The 21,195-nt window shown below is 38.9% G+C and overlaps 1 protein-coding gene across 1 annotated transcript in view; it reads right to left on the reverse strand.

Moving 5' to 3' along the window:
- Positions 1-18,007: 18,007 nt before the first annotated feature.
- Positions 18,008-21,195, reverse strand: part of EMB (embigin) — a 51,108-nt gene continuing 47,920 nt past the window's right edge. Inside the window, exons 8-9 of the mRNA XM_055140768.1 lie at positions 20,978-21,032; positions 18,008-20,443 (exon numbers count right to left, since the gene is read on the reverse strand). Of these exons, the coding sequence (XP_054996743.1) occupies positions 20,423-20,443; positions 20,978-21,032 (76 nt within the window). The 3' untranslated portion in view covers positions 18,008-20,422. The remainder of the gene's footprint in view (positions 20,444-20,977; positions 21,033-21,195) is intronic.

Genomic DNA, 21,195 nt, shown 5'->3' on the forward strand with positions numbered 1-21,195 from the left:
TTTTTCTTTCTCTTTGTATTTTTTTTTTTCATTTTCCTTTTTCCTCCCCTATTTCTTACCTGGATTTTTACTGGAAAAATATTTTTATCGAGTAAAAATTATATTTCAAAGCCATGTCTTTTGAACTAAGATGTATAAGAGAAAATGACAAATATTTTATCCTGATCCTATGCTCTACATAATTGATTTTAGTGATTTCTGCAAGTATCACCAAACACATATTTTGCATGAATTTATACATTTAATAAATATAAATTCCTGTCAATAAGATTTAACATGCACTAGATTGTCAACTGACTGCATTTTTTAAAGGAAATATTAAGTAAATAATTTAAAAAAGTCAATATAGGGAATGAATATGTAATAATATTTAGCTAGTTCCAAGGTGAGCTCTACAACTATGAGCTTATTCAGCATTATAAAGTGACCTTAATAGAACTTCAGTTACTACTGTAGACATTTTAGCTCATCTTCCTGCTTTGATCTTATGTCTTCCATTCTCCATACAGCACAATGATCTTCTAATAATGTAATCTGGCTGTGGCATGCTTTCACTCAACAGCAGCCAATGACTTCTTACATAAGAGCTTATTCATTTCCCACTAATGTCTATTTACCATTCTTTTGGGGGAACAAAAATCCCTGATGTATTCAAAAACACCTGAAACTTGTAAATTTCTCTTAGAGTTAGATGCGGCCATGAGATGAGTTCCATCCCATGGAATGTAGGTATAAGTCTCCTGAGTACTTCCTGAGATGTAGTTTTAATTTTAATGGCTTTTTGTTTATTTTACTATTTTATTTTTGCCTTTCCCTTTCTTTGGTTGTTAAATTTTTACTTCTACAATGACTGAGGATCTCGGGCAATTGGATGTGGTGCTCGTTGGGAGTTAAACACTTTAAGTTGCTACGCTCACGTTTTTGTTGTTCTATCAGGAATTCTAAACACTGTCATTACTAGGGTCACATTAGGATACCTGGGGCAGTATCTGTTGAAGTATAGGATCCACTAGGATATCTGTCACTGTCATTGTCATCCCGTTTGCTCATCGATTTGCTTGAACAGGCACCAGTAATGTCTCCATTGTGAGACGTGTTACTGTTTTTGGCATACCCAATATGCCACAGGTAGCTTGCCAGGCTCTGCCGTGTGAGTGAGATACCTTAGGTAGCTTGCCGGGCTCTCCGAGAGGAGTGAAGGAATCTAACCTGGGTCAGCTGCGTGCAAAAAAAAGCCCCACTACTGTGCTATCGCTCCAACCCCCACTAGGATATAAAATCATTGTTTTCCCCTTTCTCTTTTGTATTTTCTGGTGGATAAAATTCAGAGTTGATGGCTGAAGTTCATTCTGCCATCTCAGTCCCTGAAGCTAACACCACATCCTGAGGCTGTTAGAATAAGGTAGAAGATGCAAAGTCCCCAACAAATGTTTAAAGCTGAAGAAGATGCCTGTATTTTCAGGTCTCTAGGCTTGAAGATCTGAAGTTCTCTAGTTCAAGGAACTAAATATATCTTTCTCAAGATTTTTAAATGCATTTTTTTGTCTGCACCTAGTTCTAAATATCAGTTGTGTCATTTGTCATCCCATTGCTCATTGATTTGCTCAACCGGGTTCCAGTAACGTCTCCATTCATCCCTGTTGTGTGCTATTGTAGCCCAATGGCATCTGCTCGCACAAGGAACATGAAGAGCCTCAAACTGTTTGTTCAGGGTCTTGAAGAAGAAGTCTCACCATCTTGTAGGTGAGCAGTCAGGTGTTCTTTTGATGGCCCATGGAATCCAGTCAGTAACAGCTCTAGTCCAGGATCATCTCCAAATTGCATTACGTGTCCAGCCCATGTGATTTTTAACGCCTTGGCAAACGAGACAGCATCCCTGATTCTCAATTGTCAATGGAGATCTGAACTCTTGATTCCTTCTCTCACTTGAGTGAAATGTGATATTTCAAGCATAGCTCTTTTGATTCCTCCTTGTGATGCTCGAATAGTGTTCTCATCCTCTTTTCATAGGGCCTAGGTCGCTGAGGCGTATGTTAGTGCAGAAGAACGGTGGAGTCAAAAAGATGTGCCCAGAGCCGGAGGTTCTTTGTCCTCTTAACCACTCTTCAATGCTCTTGAAGGCGTTCCACACTGCTCTCTTCCTCCAACGTAGCTCAGGTGCCAGGTCATTCATCATGTTGAGTTCTCGACCCCAGGTATGGTACACATAACTGCTTTATTCGGAGCTGTTCATTCAATTGAGAGCAAATGTAACATCAGGAACTAGTCCATTTCTCATGAACATTGTCTTCATGAGATTCAGCTGCAGTCCGACCTTACCACACTCATGGTTGAAGTCAGCCAGCATTCGTGCCACTTGGCTAATGTTTGATGTTATTAGAATGATGTCATCAGAAAAGCAGAGATGGTGTAGTTGCTGACCGTCTATCATCACTCCTATTCCTTTCCATTCCAGTCGTTGCCTGATGTTCTCAAGAGTGGAGCATAAAAATAAACTAAAATCCTTTCCACAGTCTACATGTATCTACACATGGGTATCTGATCCACTAGTTGACTAATTTTGTCCATTATTTTCTACTTTTACTTTCCTTCCGCTGAACTGGACTTCATGACTGGTCTTCATGAAATATGTCAAGCACAGTCTATGTACTTGCAGCCCATCTGCCTGCTGTATTCTCTCCCCATAGACATATAGACCTTTAGTCTCTTCTCTAATTGAACTTGCTCCAGATTAGTCTACTAATTCCTATGTCTTATATGAAAGCATTAGCTAGTCATTCTTCTTTTATCTTAATTTAATTTATTAATTCCAGTTTATATTGTATTTGTCTACTTATAGATCTGTCCTCTCTTCTAGAAGATAAGTTCTATGAGGTAGGCACTTCATTTCTTTTGACACTATCTTTGAGACCAAGAGCTATTCCAGTCAGAGTTGCAACAGATATTTTTCTTAAATGTTTTAGTGAATGAATCATTGATAGTATATATGTACTTACCACTTACTATTCTTATAGTATCATAAAATATTTATGCACAAATAAGCAATAATGGATATATTATCATATCTCTTATGCCCATTACAGATGATAGTGAGTTTGTTCAAGGTTTCCCAAAGAGCCTTCCAACTTCAAGCTGGTAAATTATTAGGTTGTTGATTTCATTTTTACAGATTTGTAAATTCTGGAGGGGAAAGCAAAAGGAAGTCAATGAATATGGTGTTCTCCACCTTAAACTGCACGTGCTTAACTCAACCAGGGATTTTCTAGCTTTGTACAAATAAGAATTCAAGTCATAAATTGACCTCACACAACTCTGTTGAGGCTTCGGTTAAGGTTTCATGGGCAAGAGTGACTTTTTCCCACTAGACAATCACAGTCAGTCATCCAGCAAGGATGACAATCCTCGGGGGGGGGCGGGGGTGGAGAAGGAAACTCAGAGTTACACAGAAGACTGGGCAGTGAGAAAAGCTTTTATTTTCTAGGTGCTCCATGGCCTGGTCGCTAAGAGAGTGGGAAACCAGGAATTCATCCCTGGGTGGGGCAACCTGGATTTACACAGGAAAACGCCTAGAAGAAACAATAGTGCTGGACTGCCACTGCGCCATCGGAAACTTGATTCTCAAGCTGTGTTTTCCTCCCAGCGAAGCCTTTAGTTCTATCTTGATGAATGTTCTCTGTGTCATAAGGAATTAAGAACAAGGAATTCTTCCACAATTTAGACGGAAGCGTTCTGAGAGGAAGCACAGGCTGCTTCCAAAATACTGAGTGTCTGTCTCACCTGGGTAAGGCTGTGCCCAAAATAGTGGCAATTAACCCAGCAGAAGAGCTGAGGCAGCAACATCAGAGAGTGAGAAAGAGGTTGGCAGGGCACACAGAGGGACTTGACATGCCAGGACTCTGAAAAATTGTCAGGGACTTTTAAAATGGAGAATTTCAGAAAGTGTTCCTTTCTGTACTAAAATCTGTGGGAAAGGGGGTCCAATTTTAATGAATACTAGCTGGGAGTAATCCTTTTTAATGTATGCTTTTCTATTTATATTCCACAAATTATTCACCCAAATAGAAAGCATTTTTCATTTTGAGTGAAAGTTGTTGCTGCTGCTTCTTTTTCTTTCTTAACCCGTCACTGTCCGGCGATTCCTTTAAGATTTATTTCTTTCAGCCACACATTCCCATTGGTTATCACACTGCTGAGCAAAAGAAAATCTCAAATGGAATAAGGAGTGGTGATTGCTGGTTGAAAATTCCTGCTTTGCAAGCATGAGGCTGAGGTTCAGCCATCAAGGTCACATACATGTATTGACTGTAGTCCCAGTATGTCCACGCTTTGGGACTTCAGTGTCACAACAGTGAATAAAATGTCCAGAACATCACAGCACAGCACGTTCGAACCATGAAGTTGGAGTGTCCAAGACATAATAAGCACTGCCACGAAAACTATGTGGGCACTGTAACCAAATGTGCAACCCCTGGGGGGCAACAAATGAAGGGGGAGGGGGAAACTGAAATTAAAACTATATTGGGGCTGAGAGAAAGTATAGCAGGTAGGGCACTTGCCTTACACACAGCTGACTTGGGTTCAATTCCCAGCATCCCATATAGTCCCCTGAGCACGACCAGGAGTAATTCCTTGGAGTAGAATCAGGAATAACCCCAGACTGAGTATTGCTGGGTGTGACCCCAAAATAAAACAAGCCAAAATACATGAGACAAAAAAATATAAAAAAAATTTAAATGATTTTGCAAGTCATTCACATAATTTAAATAACATAGATAAACTATCATCATGATAATGAAATAATGTTAATAGAATCTTTAGTCATATTGAAGGGTCTTTTACAAATAGACACTTTAAATGAATAGGCAAGGGGGGGACAGAGAGATCCTATAGCAGGGAGAGTGCTTGCCTTGTACAGGCTGAGTTCAATCCCTGGCACTGCACATGTGCCCCCAGCCTTGCCAGGAGTGAACCCCAGCACAGACAGGAGTAACCCCTGAGTACCACTAGGTATGTGTGTGACCCCCAACCATATAAAAATGCCACAGAAAGTTTCAGTAAACCTTCACTACAAAAGGGCTTGCATGCTGTCATAAATAAAGGAGACACAGAGAAGGGCAAAGATACTCTACACAATTTAAATTCAAGAAGTTCTTTCCCAATGTTTTTCAGCTCTTTTGTAGGAGGGTGAGGCTATCCCAGTGGTGTCTGTGGGCTGTACTACATGTACTGAAAGCTTCATGATTGAGTGTTCAGACCAACTAGGCCATTCTGCATGGGTACCGGGGGGCTGGAGTCAGGGTACTGCTTGGTACCAAGGATCCAACTCATACAACCTCATACTTGCAGTGTGTGCCCTCCACCCCTGTCACCTCTCTCTCCAACCCTACTTTTAGAATTCTTATCCTGTCTTTCAAAACACACGGAAATAAAGCTTTGTGTGTATTACAGGGCCCTGATGATATATGTTGGGAAAAACATTGAGGCCTAAACCAGCCACACACACACACACACACACACACACACACACACACACACACACACACACGGGTTTTTGACACAAAACACCCAATTCAGAAGACTGGAAAACGTTTGAGATGCAGAATTCCAGGCCACGTGTAATGGGGCTTCCAAGCGGAAAGGTGGCTAAGCCCCTGAGAGGAGGAACTTGACTGCTGGAACAAAGGCCCTGCAAAGAATATCTAAAGAAAACCATCAACTGCTCCAAGCTCGCGACCTTACTGTCTTTCCTAGCAATGGATTGATGGGGGCAGTTTGGGAAACTAAGTTAACCCGGTAGGATAAAAGGCAGTCACATGCCATGGCATTTCCCCCCTTGAAATGTGCATTTCATACTTGAGGGCACGTCTCCCCATTCTGAGGAAATGGCCAGCTCGGCACATCCATGCTTGGGATGTGTACTTCACTGTTTACATTCTGGAGAAGCCCGTGTTCTCTCTTGAGTATGTATCTTTACCTACTTCTCTCATTCTCTCATTCCCTTTATTCCCTCAATAAACTCCTTTTATTTCACTATTCATGTGCTCCTGAAATTCTTTTCTTTGAAAGGGAAAAAACAGACCCAAACAGCCTGGGTATGATTTGGGACTGACTTTCGTTTTTGCACAAAAGAACTTCTTGGAGACATCATAGTAGGGAATAATCTCCAACACCATGCAGAATAAATGGAATTAAGGTGTGGTTTTATGGCTATCTTGTGGGGGTGGCGAGATGTGAGCATCTGTGCAGTGCAGTTGCTCACCATAGATTCTCAACCATCCCAAATTTTCCTGGTACCTCCCTAGGTGAGAAATGGGTAGAGAAGGAAGCAGCAGATTTTCTTCTGGGGAGGAGTCTGCAGCCTCCCATCTCCCCACTTCACATAAGTCACTCAGGAAATCCAGGTCTTCTGTTGATGGTGGTCAACTCTACCAACAGCAACAAGGAGATGATAAAATGGGGAGAAAAGAGAGAGAAAGTGGAAGGAAAAAGGCCCTATCTTTTGGCCCCCAAATGTAGACATAACTCCAAGAACAAACAAGCTCCAAATTGTGATCCTTTAGAATAAAGATTGGGCAGAAGAAAATTCCACAGACATTTCCCTTTGAGCCCTGTCTGTCTTAAAGAGAGAGAAACTCTTCTTGATGATTAAAGTCCTGGCACATCCTCAGCTTTTCTGCATTCAGACCCTGGTTGAGAACACCAAAGGCTAAAGACCACCATACCCGCTGGAGTCCGGGCCAGGCATCCTTATAACAGCGATCTTATGAAAGATGAATCTTCTTGTCTTGATTTACTTTTTATCAACACTGTTTTCCTGCCGCAACAGTCCAGATACACTTTGCTGTGTGTTGTTCTGTCGAGTAAGTGGGAACCGTTACAAGCCCTAGTAAAGATAAATGATTTGTCTCCGGAAAATGATTACTTAAGTGTAAATGTTTTTTCTACGGGGTTATGATGGACTGACAGAGTAATAGAAGAATGAAATCCCTCCCACTGTGGGAAATGGGTTATCACTAAGCAGAATTCTTCTTGCCCTGGACAGCCCTTCACTTAAAGTGTACAAAAAACAAACTTCTCTTTTCATTCTTGAGGAGGGGTGATATGTTATTTTAAATTAATCATCTCTAAATATTTCAACTTCATTCCCCATGTATAAGTTCTTGGCATTTCTGAGGCTTAAGCTCAGAGTTAGTTGAGGTTCAACTTTCTCCCTCTCTAGAAGCTTACAAAATTTTAAATAACAATGTTCCCAGCTGTAATCAAGTAACTCTACCACATTTTGCTAAGTGTAGAGTAAGAGGAAATTTAATAAAGAAATGGAAATATTGAGATCTTATTCAATATCAGTGATTCAAGGCTTACGTTGTCACAGTTCCCAGAGTTTTGCAAAATGTCATCAGTTTGATAGTTCACTCCTTGGGCAATATTCTTCTTCAAGCCAGTTCCAAGTCAGCTTTTCAGCTCCTATCTTCTTAAAACTCTCTGTTGGATAGAGAAGTTACCAGTGGAAGCTCAATCCTGTGGATACTGTTTTTCTGAAATGTATTATTACAGTAATTGCAGCCCATTTATCTGTATGCTAAATCTAAATCTAAGTCTGCAGTGGTAGACACAGAGATACAAAGAAATTTGTACTTTGGCAAATCCCTATGATTAAGACTGAAAAGTAAGAATGACAGATAAATTTTACATGTTTTAAAGTCTGTGAGATCCCACAATGAGATTATGTCTTTTGCTGTCTCACAAGGAAAAAATTCATCATTCATCTTTCTTTTTACCAATGACTTTAATGGGCAGGCTTTGGGATCATGAACTCAACTGTGCTTTCACCATCAACAGTTACACTCAAAATAATTCCAGAGAAAAGAGCAAGGCACTACTTAATAGGTACAAGAACAGAAATCTAATGTTCATGATTGATGACTGACTTTGTATTGATTGGGGGAGAGGGAAGTGGGCCACATCTGGCAGTGCTCAGGGGCGACTCTCAGTGTGGTTCTGAGAGTTGGGGGACTACATGCTCCCATGGTACATGGCAGGCCATGTGGTACAGGATGCAACTAGGACCTCTGGTATGCAAATCAGACAATCCATCTCTTTCTGCGTGGGATTGAATTTCTTAGTTGTGATTTTTGCATAGATTTACATTGCTCCTGTTTTCTCTTCATGAATTTCTTGGCATAAAATCTTTAGCTTCTCTTTAAATAAAACATACTTATTTGTGTAGTGTTTTAAGCTACATTACTTTGCATTGCCTTGTTTTCTGGGGGAGGGGAATTTAGCCACACCTGGCAGTACCCAGGAGCTGTTCTGCCTCTGCTCAGAGGCACCTAGTCCCAGTACTGGGGGACCACATGTGGGTGCTGGAGAAGCTAGGGTTAGCTGAAAGCAAGAAAACACCTTACCCCTATGCTATCTCTCCAGCCTCTAAGCTACATTTGTTTTTAACTAGAGTTTCTTTGGGGAGGGTGTGTGTGTGTGTGTGTGTGTGTGTGTGTGTGTGTGTGTGTGTGTGTGTAGGTGAAGGGCAGCTACTAAGTAAATTTCAGCGTGTCACTAAAAGAAAAATTAGAAGAAAATTTCGCATTATTTTCAGAATAGCCAAACTAGGTTGAAAATCCTAAGTATTTCTCAAAGTATAGGTGTAATGCTTTCTGAATTATCTGCCCTGAAGAGCAGACAGGCAGCCTTATGGTGACGTCAGAGAGACAGATACATATCTCACTGGCAAACATAGGCTGTTGAATGCTATCTCTGGACACAAGGTGAATCTTGTCACTGCAAATCATCATGAACCTTACTGATGGTCCTTATCTCTTGCTCTACATGGGAGCATCGATAATGGCTCCATAATACTTTCAGAGGAAGTAAATACAAGTAAACATAGTTATGTTAAGATTAAACATAAATACTTGTGCACAGATACATTTTTGTAAAAGTTCAAGATTTTGATTCGACCCTGATTATGGATATTTTTCCAAAAGAGAATCAACCCACCCTGTTGGATAACATTGGGTTGTCCTCACTCCTTCCGCTCCTCCCGCTCGCTCGGGGAGCTTAGGTTTATTGAGTTACTCTCACAACAGTTCCCCTGAGGCACATTCAATTCCATCAAGCACTAACAATCCTATATTGCTTTTCTCTTTCCTTTATGTCACTTGCATGGTTTAGCAATGTCCTTTTTATGTAGACACAGGAAGATAGTTATTGTATGCCCTTGTGACATTGGAGTTAATTGACTCCAAATAATATTTACTCCTAGGCATCCATCATATTTACTTGACTTATATTACGCCTCAACTGCCCTTACTTCCTATCACCCCCCCCCAAAAGAGGGTCCTGATGAAGGGACTGGACAGACCCAGGGCAAGCTGTAAAATACCCTGGCATCGAAAGGGGACAAGCTAAGCACCATAAGTATAATAAGTTAAGAGCATGGTCACGGAACAGAATCTGTTATGATCCAAAAAGAAGTAACTGAATAAGGACCCTGCTGGGATTAGGAAAGATTAACCTGAACTGAGGACTATGGTCTGGAATATATAGCGAGATATCCCCAGGAACAGCCAACCTTTAAGCTTAATATATCTCTTACTGTGTTCATACAAAATGACTAGAAGTATTCTAAGAAGTAAATTTACTGTGATTACTTAAATGGATTACTAGCTGAGGAAAGGAGAAAGCAATACACCCTAGATTAAATTCTACCCTTGAGCGGATCTCCTAGTCATCTAGAGTGCTGATCCCTCATATGAGATTTTGTCCTTGAGTTAATCTCCTAGAACTTCCTCTGAATGAGAGGCTTTACCTCTGCTTGTTATGACAGTGTTCAACCCCACCTATGTGTACCCCCACCTTTCATGATTTCTATACAACTATGTTGTAAGGAGAAAGAGGGAGGGAACTAGTAGAGGACTTTGAGGTCTACAAGAAGACTAAGATGATGCTATTATGGTGACTGGGACTATGACTAAAACTACAACAAAGATTGTGCTTTAATGGGAGAGATCAAACTGTGTTGGGGAGAAGAGAGAAATTAATTGTCTACTGACTTAGGAGTCAAGCCATTTCTTCATCCGTCCATTGTCCTTCATCCGTTCATTGTCATGGGCCTGCCAGGGGAACGGTACTCAAGTCCTGAATGCCAGCACTTTCCCACTGTGATTTTCTTGGAAACTCACACCACTCTCCTTTCCTCCCTCCCTCCTTCCCTCTCTTGTACTTTCAGCATAAAGCAGAATGGCTAATATAGCTATGTTTAAGTATATAGAAAATTTGATATAATTTTCACCTCTTACACAACCACAATAGCACAGGATAGAGCACAGAATAGAGGTGTTTTTTTTTAGTTCAGATTATCTTTAAGTTTATACATGAATACTGTCAATGATAGGAAAGAACTTTGGAGGAGGTGAAGGGGCCCCCAAGCAGTGCTCAGGTGTCCTATTGAGCCAATTGGCCATTGTTTCAGCTCAAAGTCCAAAGATATGAGATGTGATATGAGATGCTGCTCAGGTCCTGCAGTGTTGGGCATACCAGGGTCACTCCAGCAATGCCGGGGAGGGGGTCTGCAGGACTGCACTCGTACCACGTGGTGCAGGAAATGGAACCCAGTCGCTGGACGCTGTGGGTGCAGCTACCCGCTGCACTGTCTCCCAGCCAAGGTAAGCACACTGACCACTGTTTACTTGAAGAAGGCACCCGGCTGCGAGGCGGCTCGCTGTGCTTCCTAATAGCGCATGTGCTGTATCTCTGAAGTTCTTAAAGGCAAATTTGGAGAGACTTTGCCATCAACAATGCTTGGCTGGATTGAGTGTCTAATTAGAGTTTTTTTCAATACACAGAAGTAAGCATGACGGGACCAGAAAATAATCCCCTGGGCAGAGATGCTTGGCCTAGCAAAAAGGCAGCAAGCGTCAAGGCATGGAGCAGTCCCAACCTCTCTCCTATCCTCTGTAAAAATAGCAACTGCTGACGGAAGGCTCCCAGTTCCTCTCTCTCTCTCTGCTGCAAAACTGATAGTTCCACCTCCTTTAGTCATGATGAAATTAGTAACCCACAAGGAACTGGATGGCCCCACATCCCTTATCTTCAAGGACAGGGACTCTCCCCGACCCTGCCGGATACTTAAGGCCACCATGATGTTCTGAGCTGCCAGGAAGAGAATAGAAAAGGGGCTTGGAGAGATGCGCCACAGATGGGGCACTGACTTTGTGTGCAGGAGACCGGGGGTCAAAGTCAAGAACTTCCAAGAGTGACCCCTAAGGACAGAGTCCAGAGTAGCCCCAAGTACTGCCAGCTGTGGCCCCAAAACCAAACCAAACAAAAAATTAAAATAGATGAAAGGTTAAATGGATAGAAAAGTGGAGTCCTGGTTCTCGGCAACAAGGGTTAGCTTTTTAGAAAAACAGCATCTACAACTCACGGGTATCGAACAGACAAATCGTCTTAACACCAAAAGTGACCTTATGAAATGACTGAGTTACAAAATGACTGAACTTACATAAAGTGAAAGTCACTGGGAGGGGGTGGCGGGGTGATGTTTGGTACGTCAAAGTTGTTTTTAAGATGGTAGTGTAGAACCCGCCCCCAAGATGTGATCCCGGGGGCCGCACGTGTGTGCGGCCTCTCTGCAGCTGCGTGAGCATGACTCTAGATACCAGCTAAATTTTTTGGCATGGGCAGCTCCTCGCAGAATGTCTCCAGACTGAGAACTAAGCCGTGGCCCCATGCCCGCCCAGAAGGGGAAAGGTATTTCTCTCTCTGTCTCTGTCTCTCTCTCTCTCTCTCTCTCCTCTTCCTTGCCGGGGGGGTGAAGGGCGTGGTGACCACCATATTATAACAACCACAGATGGGGTTTACAAGCTTGCAATGATCCAATATCTAGAAGAAATCTCCCTGGACTTAGTTGCTAAAGTACAGAAATCCAAAACCGCGCAGCCGCTACCTCATATCTCTTCACAACAGGTCTGACTAGTGGGGTACTCCTGACAGTAATAGTGAGGTTTGTGTTGAAATATTGAATGTAACCATAGTAAATAGAAAGTAAAGTGAAATTTATCAGTTACATGGCGGGGGGGCGTTGGCGGGGGGGCGGGATGGGAGGTGTGCTATTTATTTTTTTTTTGGTGGTGGGATATGGGCACTGGTGAAGGGATGGTTGTTCCAGCATTGTATAACTGAGACTTAAGCCTGAAAGCATTGTAATTTTCCACATGGTAATTCAATAAAATAAAATTCTTAAAAAAAAAATTGAAGGCAGTGGGGAATGTGCACTGGTGGAGGGATGGGTGTTTTATCATTGTGAGATTGTAACCCAAACATGAAAGCTTGTAACTATCTCATGGTGATTCAATAAAATTTAAAAAATTTTAAAAAAAAGATGACAGAGTAGAAAGTATAGTTTGCTCTGCAAAATTTCTTTCATTTTTAAAATGGCATGAGAGAAAGGACGAACAAGACGTAAGCAACTGAGGATGACATAGCATGAACAACAGAGAAATTTTTAAAAATCCTCAGATAAAGGTGATGTTGGTAGAAAGAATAGACTGTCAAAGGAAAAACCATTTATCACCCGAGCAGATCAAAGCATTCAATGATTTCTGAGACATTAAAATGTTGGCATATGTGCACAGGAAACCATCATTAGTACTGTAAATCCCACTACCTCAATCAGATAATTAAAACAAAAAAACCGTTTCACTGCTCTCTGACAGTTGATAAGACAGAAGCCTCCACCTTTACCTGAGGCCACCTTAGAGGAAGTGTTTGAATAATACTTTAACTTTTAAATTATATTATCCAAACATACAAAGCTAACTTTGTGTGAGCTACCTCATTCACTTTTCATAAGAACATGCAATTTACTTACTGACTATAAGGCTGATTCTTGAGAATCAACTGGATGACACAAAAGCTACTTAGCCACCTCCTTCCATGAAGAGTCTGTATTTTATCTAAGTGGCCAAAAATCTGTGGTCTTGCCTGTTTTTTTCTAGGAAGTAGAGACAAGTGCTATGCTTAGTCGAAGTGTCTACTCTGGTGTTTCAGTGAAGCTGACACTGTAGAAAGATGCAAATCTTAAGTGCTATGCTTGATACTGCTTTAAATATTAAGCATTTACTTAAGACACCACCTTTTGAATCATATAGTGCACCCTTTCCTTACAGAATGGAATAAGAACTAATTCTTAAATCCATCCAAGGCATTCTGTCCTTCGCAACTTTTTACTTTTATTCAACTGGAATCTTCTTTCTTCCTATTCTTTCAGCAAACTCAAGTAAACCTGGTAAACTTACAGTAAAACTACAGTAAGCTTGCAGTAAAACTGGTGATCAGATATGACTGTTCTATCTATAAACACTTTTACATTTCTTGGGGCTGGAGCAATAGCACAGAGGGTAGGGCGTTTGCCTTGCATGCAGCCGACCCAGGTTCGATTCCCAGCATCCCGTATGGTTTCCTGAGCACTGCCAAAGTAATTCCTGAGTGTAGAGCCAGGAGTAACCCCTGTGCATCACCGGGTGTGATCCAAACAGAAAAAAAAAAGACTTTTACATTTCTCCCCAAGAGCCTGCTCTTTCCTCAACCAGCATATTTAGTACTCTGGTCTGAAGAGCCACACAGTTCATCTCAAAAAATTGGAAAATTGGTATTATCTCTAACCCAGTATCCTGCAGTTTGAGAACAACAAAGGGAACTCAGAGGTGTGATGGGTTTTTTGCTGTTACTGATTTTTCTTCTAGGCTGTGCCTGATGGCTCTCAGGGGCACTTCCAGGTACGGTATTAAAAGGTCACTCCTGAGGAAGTATATGGAACCAGGTGTTGCCAAATATAAACCTCAAGCCTCTATCATGAAAAGCAGGAACACTGAACCCTTGAGCTGTCTCACTGGCTCAGAGGTGAGTTATTAATTCTTAAATATTAATGATTCCATACAAATTTTAAATGCATGATTTGGAATATAGAAGTCTAAATGATTTAATGATGAGAACAGTGAGGATACTGCAATTGTCTCTAATTTTATGTAATAATTTGGTCAATGATAGAATAGCTTTGGTTTAACACAAGTTAATAGAATGAAATATTTGAGAATAAAGCTTTTCATCTGATCACAAATTACATTTTAGATTCTTACATTTTGGGAGATGAAATTTGATCATGTTCTCTGCTGAAATGTTATGGGTGATTTGTTGTTGTTGTTGTTGTTGTTGTTGTTGAATCACTGTGAGATAATTATACGATTTCATGTCTGAGTACAATCACACAATGATCAAACACCCATCCCTCCACCAATGCATATTCCTGCCACCAACATCCCCCGTAAACCCCCCCCTTTCCCACCCTCCCACTACCTCCATGGCAACAATATTTCCCATACTCTCTCTCTCTTTTTTAAAAATTTATTTTTTAATTTTATTATATTGAATCACCATGAAAAAACACAAAGCTTTAAGGTTTAAGTCTCAGTCATACAATGATTGAACCCCTATCCCTTCACCAGTGCACATGTTCCACCATCAAGAACCCCAATATACCCCCCTCCCACCCAGCCCCCACCTAAGTAGCTAATGATCTTCATTTTATTCTCTCTATACTTTGAATGCATTCAATATTTCAATAGAGAACTCACTATTATTGTTTGGAATTTTCCCCCAACAATCAGGCCTGCTGAAAAGGCATCATTTGATAATTTGTTTTCATTGCTGAGAATGAAGATTCTATGAGTTCGCATGGCCTCTGTTGCGGCCGTGCGGTTTTGGATTTCTGGTATTTTAATTCAATTCACAGTCTAGAGGCATTTCTGTAAGAAGCTGCTCTGGGTGCCAAAATGGGTTAGAAGACCTCTTGGATCATAGTCTTTAGGAGCAGAGGGTCTGTTTCACGAGCAGTAGCTCCGGATCATATCTGGGACGAGGACATGATCTCTCTACTTTTGAGCATTATGGTTTGCAATAGAGATACTGAGAGGTTATCATGTTTGGTCCATTGTCTACTTTCAGCACACATCTCCCAACCTGACCGATTCTCCAACCATCATTTTCTTATTGATCCCTTCACTATTCCAGGTGTCTTCTCCCCTCTGCTCATGAGGCAGGCTTCTAACTATGGAGCAATCTTCCTGGCCCTGGTATCTACTGTCATTGGGTGTCAGTCTCATGTCATGTTGTTATGGTTGATATTAAAGACAAATGTCACCCATAAAAGAGCCACTGCTTTTCACTATAATGCACCAAATGCTGAGTAAAAAAAAAAAGCTTTTAACAGTGAGAAAATTACTCAATTAAGAATCTTCTTAAATGGAACAATGAATGTACCATCTTCTTTTCCTTTCATTTTAATAAATAGCATCATAAAGATGACATGTTGCTAAACTAATAGATTTCTGGGAATACTAGCATAGTTTAACATTTAAAAAATATTGGTCAAAATATCAGCATCAAAATGAAACAAGTGAATATCCCATCAGTTTTCACTGGTCAGAATAGAGTTCTGATTAAAAGACTGAAACCCAATCATGAACAACTCTGTAACTACTTATCTCACTGTGGTTCAATTAAAAAACAAAAGAAAGAAAGAATGCAGTTCTGTTGAATTACATTATACAACACAAACCTTAGGCATTATTAGAAAGTGCAGAAGTGCCTTTCTCACCTAGAACTTTAAAGGAATGCTGCAATTATTTTGAAATATTTTATCACTGTCATCCGGTTGTTCATCGATTTGCTCGAGCGGGCACCAGTAACATCTCCATTGTGAGACTGGTTACTGTTTTTGGCATATTGAATATTCCATGGGTAGCTTGCCAGGCTCTGCCATGCATGCAAGATACACTCGATAGCTTGCCAGGCTCTCCGAGAAGGATGGAGGAATCCAACCCAGGTGAGCCGCGTGCAAGGCAAATGCCCTACCTGATGTGCTACTGCTCCAGTCTGAAATATTTATAAACCTTAATTTTTCTTTATTTGTTACATTCAGGTCTTAATAAAGCAAGAAACTCCTATCATAAGAAAATATTTGCATAAGTTATGCAAATATCTATGCCTTAGTTTTAAAAGGGTGAGATAAAAAAACAGAAAGGTGAGATGTTTATTAGAAAGTTGGGGATATTCACTTTGAAATTATTGAAAATATGTCACATGTCCTAAATACTAGCACATTAGTTGAGATAACTTACATGATTTTTTCATTCAGCTTGAATTTGACCTGTGTTGGGGCTGGAGCACAGCACACCAAGTGGGGCGGCTGCCTTGCTCGCGGTGCACCCGGAACCACATCCCGTATGGTTCCCCGAGCACCGCAAAAATAATTTGACCTATGTCTTATTTTATGTAAGTTATTCATGTACGTAGTTTCTATTTGTGTTATACACTTTAAAATGACAATTTTAGATTTCAAAATATTTGAGTGATTCACCTGGTTTTTGTTTATTGAATACAAATTTATTCAGGGAATGCTACAAGTAGGGTCAATGTGCCTTTTAATTGATCCTGGGGTACATACTTGAATTTATTCCCACCTAAAGATGAATTATGTTATTGGCAAGTACATTGATAATTCATTGCATGACCTTATTCCATTGGATTTATCTTCTATAAGAAAGTATAGAGGGTATTCAGTAAATGCGTTCAGATAAATTTATTCAAATGCCTCAAAGATGAAGAGTCAGAGAACAAGCATGAAGAACTGGTACATTTTTGATAGATATGATTAAAGGCAAGATTCCAGTGATCAAAACTAAATAATAAAAACATCAAAATATTTTAAGATAAAATCCTGGATTGGATTATGAGGTACTTTAAAACTTTATAAGGTGTGAGAGGGATAAGAAAAGAGAACTGTGGAGTGAACACATTTGCTAAAGTACCATTGAAAAAAATATAAAACAAACTGCAATTCAAAAAATTCTTTATCTTTTAAACCAGAAAATTATCTTATTAAGATAAAGATTAAAAATAAGGTTATATGATAAACATTTGTAATGCCTATTAAAACAGAAGAGAAAATGAATTAAGATAAATTGGTAGTAACATCCTTGTAAACAATTTAGGAATCACATTCTTTTTGCTTGCTAGATAAAGAACATTACTAAAATCAGGCAAGGCATCTTATTCTATTACTATGTATCCTTTGAAACAGCAAAAGCAAATACTGATGCTATAGATATCTACTTATCTGTTAAAATACTGTTTAATTCTGTTGTCATCATTTAGATTGTTCTTCTAAAAACAAGTATACCAATTTGTGAAATTAGATACTGAATTATACATTTTCCATTTAACAGGTATTTCTTGTGTCTCAACATTCCCTCTCAAGATTTTTAACACAGGTATTTAACACATAAGGAAAAGGCAGAGGGGCTGGAGAGATAGCACAGCGGGTAGGGCGTTTGCCTTGCACGCGGCCAACCAGGGTTCAAATCCCAGCATCCCATATGGTCCCCGTGCGGCCAGGGGTTATTCCTGAGTGCAGAGCCAGGAGTAACCCCTGTGCATCGCCAGGTGTGACCCAAAAAGCAAAAAAAAAAAAAAAAAGAAAAGGCAGAATCTACAAAGAGGAAAAATAAATGTATATTTACAATACCGGATAAACAAAACAAAATGTGGAGATATCAAGTACGTACGTAAGCTGGCACAAATTTCACAGAATCTCTCGAAGAATCAGTCAGGATGTAACATCAGGTTAAAGTCTTGACAGCAAAATTTTAATTAGTCCATGGTAAAGAACTGGGAATGGGGGGAAGGGGGTACAGCATTCTGCACTGAATTCCTTTGTCTAGGTTTAAGTCAAGTCTCTGGGAGAGATTTATAATTTGGAAAACTGCAACATTCAGAAACGACACAGGAGAGGTTGCAGAGTTTGGCATGGAATGTGCCACAAATTACATGGTAATATCTGTGTTTTAGAGAGGATTTGTGCAGAATGAAAAAACAAAAAGGATAGGTGATACTGAGGTAAGGAAATCCAGATGTTAGATGTCCCAGCTAGTAAGAATGGAGTGGAAGAGTCAATAACGTGGTTTAATGAACTATCAAGAATACTAAAGGAACACTGATTTACAACTAATACAAGGAAATCACAGATGAGAAGGAAATACCACAATAAACTCTAGATTTTTGGTTAAGTAACCAGCTGCTGAGCAGAAATAAAGATTGCAGAGGGAAAAGATTACATTAGGGCATAAACTGAATGTGAGAGTACGGGGTTTTTAAGATATCCTTAAGTCTCCTTATTATTCTGCAAAATTCTGTTAGAAATATTAGAAGACTCTCTCAAAGTGTCTGAAATACAAATGTGGAGTAGTTTTCTACTTAAGCATTTTTTCTTGCTTAATATTTTTAGTCACTTTACAATGGTCATTATTTGTTAATCCATTTATCATCTCTATGAAATTAATTCATGGAAGCATTCCATTTTTAATCTAAACAGTGGTGAGGTGACTTCGGGATGTCCTCCAGAGAGAATCCAAAAAGCCAAAACTTGACATAATTTTCCTAGTACCTTTTCTGTGCTAAAATCATTCAAATGAATTGACTTTGTTAGAAAAACAGCAAGTGATGCCATTAAGAATTTAACTGTCTATATGAATATTTCATATTATTTTACCTAGGGGTAGCAATTTTTCTTGCTTGAAAGAATTTTGGCCTAAATAGTTCTGGCAAATGGAATAACACATACAGCAAATAAGCTACAAAAAGATTTTGGTTTCATATATACCCAGTCATACATACTGTCTTAAATTTGATCTAGCTAAACAGTTGGCCTAACTAAATTTTCATCAAATTCAAAGAATACAGATTAGTTTAGTGAACTTATAGGTTATATGCTATCACACAGATGCGACTCAAGATAATTTTAATGACATTAATAGTTTATCAGACAAAACAACTTGCCAGACATAGGACTCTACAATCAAAAATGAAATGAATTTGTTGTTACTAAATGGATTTATTCTAGTGATTGTATAGCTAATATGTTTGTTCCACAGAAAATACTACCAAAAAGCATGAGCGGTTTCCAAGTCATACTTTATATGTACTAGTCACACAAATAATATTTTAATATTTGTTAATATTAAAATGACATGAAAGTTGCAATTTTTACTACAAAAATTCCATTATTATAATTTTATCAGCCTGTTCCATCATAATTTTTTTTTCTCAAGCCACTGAACTCCATTTCTTCAAGCTTAATCTCTGGGTCACCAACCATTAGGCTTCCTTGTCAGTTCTCAGGGTTCCTTGCACTGTCTAAACCCCTGCTGTGCTGTGAATCTTAGGATTTGGGATTCACTGGCAATCAGGACAAAAATCAGGTTTCGCAAGACCATCTTCATTCTAACCTAATAGCCAGCACATGGTTTTCATATTGCAGTCAAAGCCAATGACAGCTTTTCACTCCTACTCAGATTTCAGTTGATCTGATGATAGTGAGTTTATAAAATATTTCAGTTATATGTGCAAAGAATCTAAACAAGCTATATTGATAGAAAAGTCATATGCGTTATGATTTCAGCAATATGAAAATAGTTTAGGCATTTTGGAATTTAGGCAATAGAATTCATATTAGTAAACACTAATAGAGCGTTTTAGATATCTAGCTCTCCCCGGACACCAGGAAACTCAAAGCCAAGTCAGAGATACCGGGAAACCCTAAACTAGAGAAGTAAACCTGAAAACTTAGTTATTACTGCTGCTGTCCTTGAAAAAATTCAAACCCATCACATTAAAGAATACTGTGCAGAAGTATTAAGAATCACTTTAGTTTGGTAAAATAAAACTGTGGAGATGAGTGTGATAAGATGGGAAAATCTGTTTTTGTGGTGATGGAGCTTTTAAAGTATCTAGTCTTATTTCCTTGCCTTAACACCAATATTTACAGAGCAAACTTATCTTTTTCTGATAGAGAATGTAGAGTAGCCAAAGGCAAAATATATATATATATATGCTTTTGTTTCACGAAGGCACTATTTTATGAAATGGAAAGGTAAATGTTACATAGGAAATTATTACAAATACTTCTACACATAGCATGATTGAAAAAATAAGACAAGATGGCAAAGGCTTTCTCTTTATGAATTCTTTGGTTAGGAATAGGTCTTGAGTGACATTTGATCTAATAACTCTTAACTGCTTTGCTGGTGACCATTCTGCCTCAGGAGGACCTGAAAATTAATCATCCTTGGTTATAGCTCATTAAACAATTTTAATGTAATTTACCTTGCTTTGATATAAAATAATTACAGAATGAAAATATATCATTAGATATGACACAGCACGTACTATTTAAAAGCTACTACTCAGGATGTTATATAAACTTTTCACCCTTTTGAAAATATCAGATGATTTTAACAGGATGCATAAGCAAAGCTAAAATACAAAGTCTTCGCACATCTTCCAGTGATTCTTGACAGGATGTTTCTCATTCACTGGTCGTAGGATCCTGGGTTAAATAAAGCATAATGAAACATAATTAGCATGTCCTAGTTATTCCATGGGAGCATATCACTTTGGTTTAAAAAAAATAGTAGTAGGAAGGACTTCAAAAACTGTCCAAACCAAGAATTTCTAATCCAGATACTCAGTAAAAATAGTCCATTAACTATGAATATTTATATTGTAAATATCACATAAAAAATTAGCTGGGTATTCACTTGTACCCATAGTATCAAAGATATGATAATATATTAGAATAATGGAAGAATCTGAAATATTTTGAGACATGAAATTGATAAACTGTAAATAGTGACAAATAAATATGCAGACAGTGTAATTTTCACTTTTTGATTGGCCACTACCTGTCCTCTAGTGGAAAAATTATGCTATATATATATTTGTACAATTTCATATTTCTACACCAACAGCATAAAAATGCATAAGAAAACAATGAATACATGCTTCATGAAGGAGTTCAAGTAATAGACTATGTGTAATGAATTATATCTTTTATGTGAAATAAAATTTAGAAGTAACTTACATTTTTTCTGTGCCTGGGAGTACTATTTTCAATACCATTGCTATCATCTGATTTCCTGTACAAATAACAAAAAACAAAGTTGCTAGAGAATTCCACTGTGAGTGAGTACACCATCTTTAGTCTATAACTAGATTAAAATGTAGCTCAATACAGACAGAATTCACTCTTATTTTTATTTTTTTAAGTTTTAGTATTTTTTTCATGATGCTCTAAATCCA

This window comes from Sorex araneus, chromosome 1, assembly GCF_027595985.1.
Source record: "Sorex araneus isolate mSorAra2 chromosome 1, mSorAra2.pri, whole genome shotgun sequence".
NCBI lineage: Eukaryota > Metazoa > Chordata > Mammalia > Eulipotyphla > Soricidae > Sorex > Sorex araneus.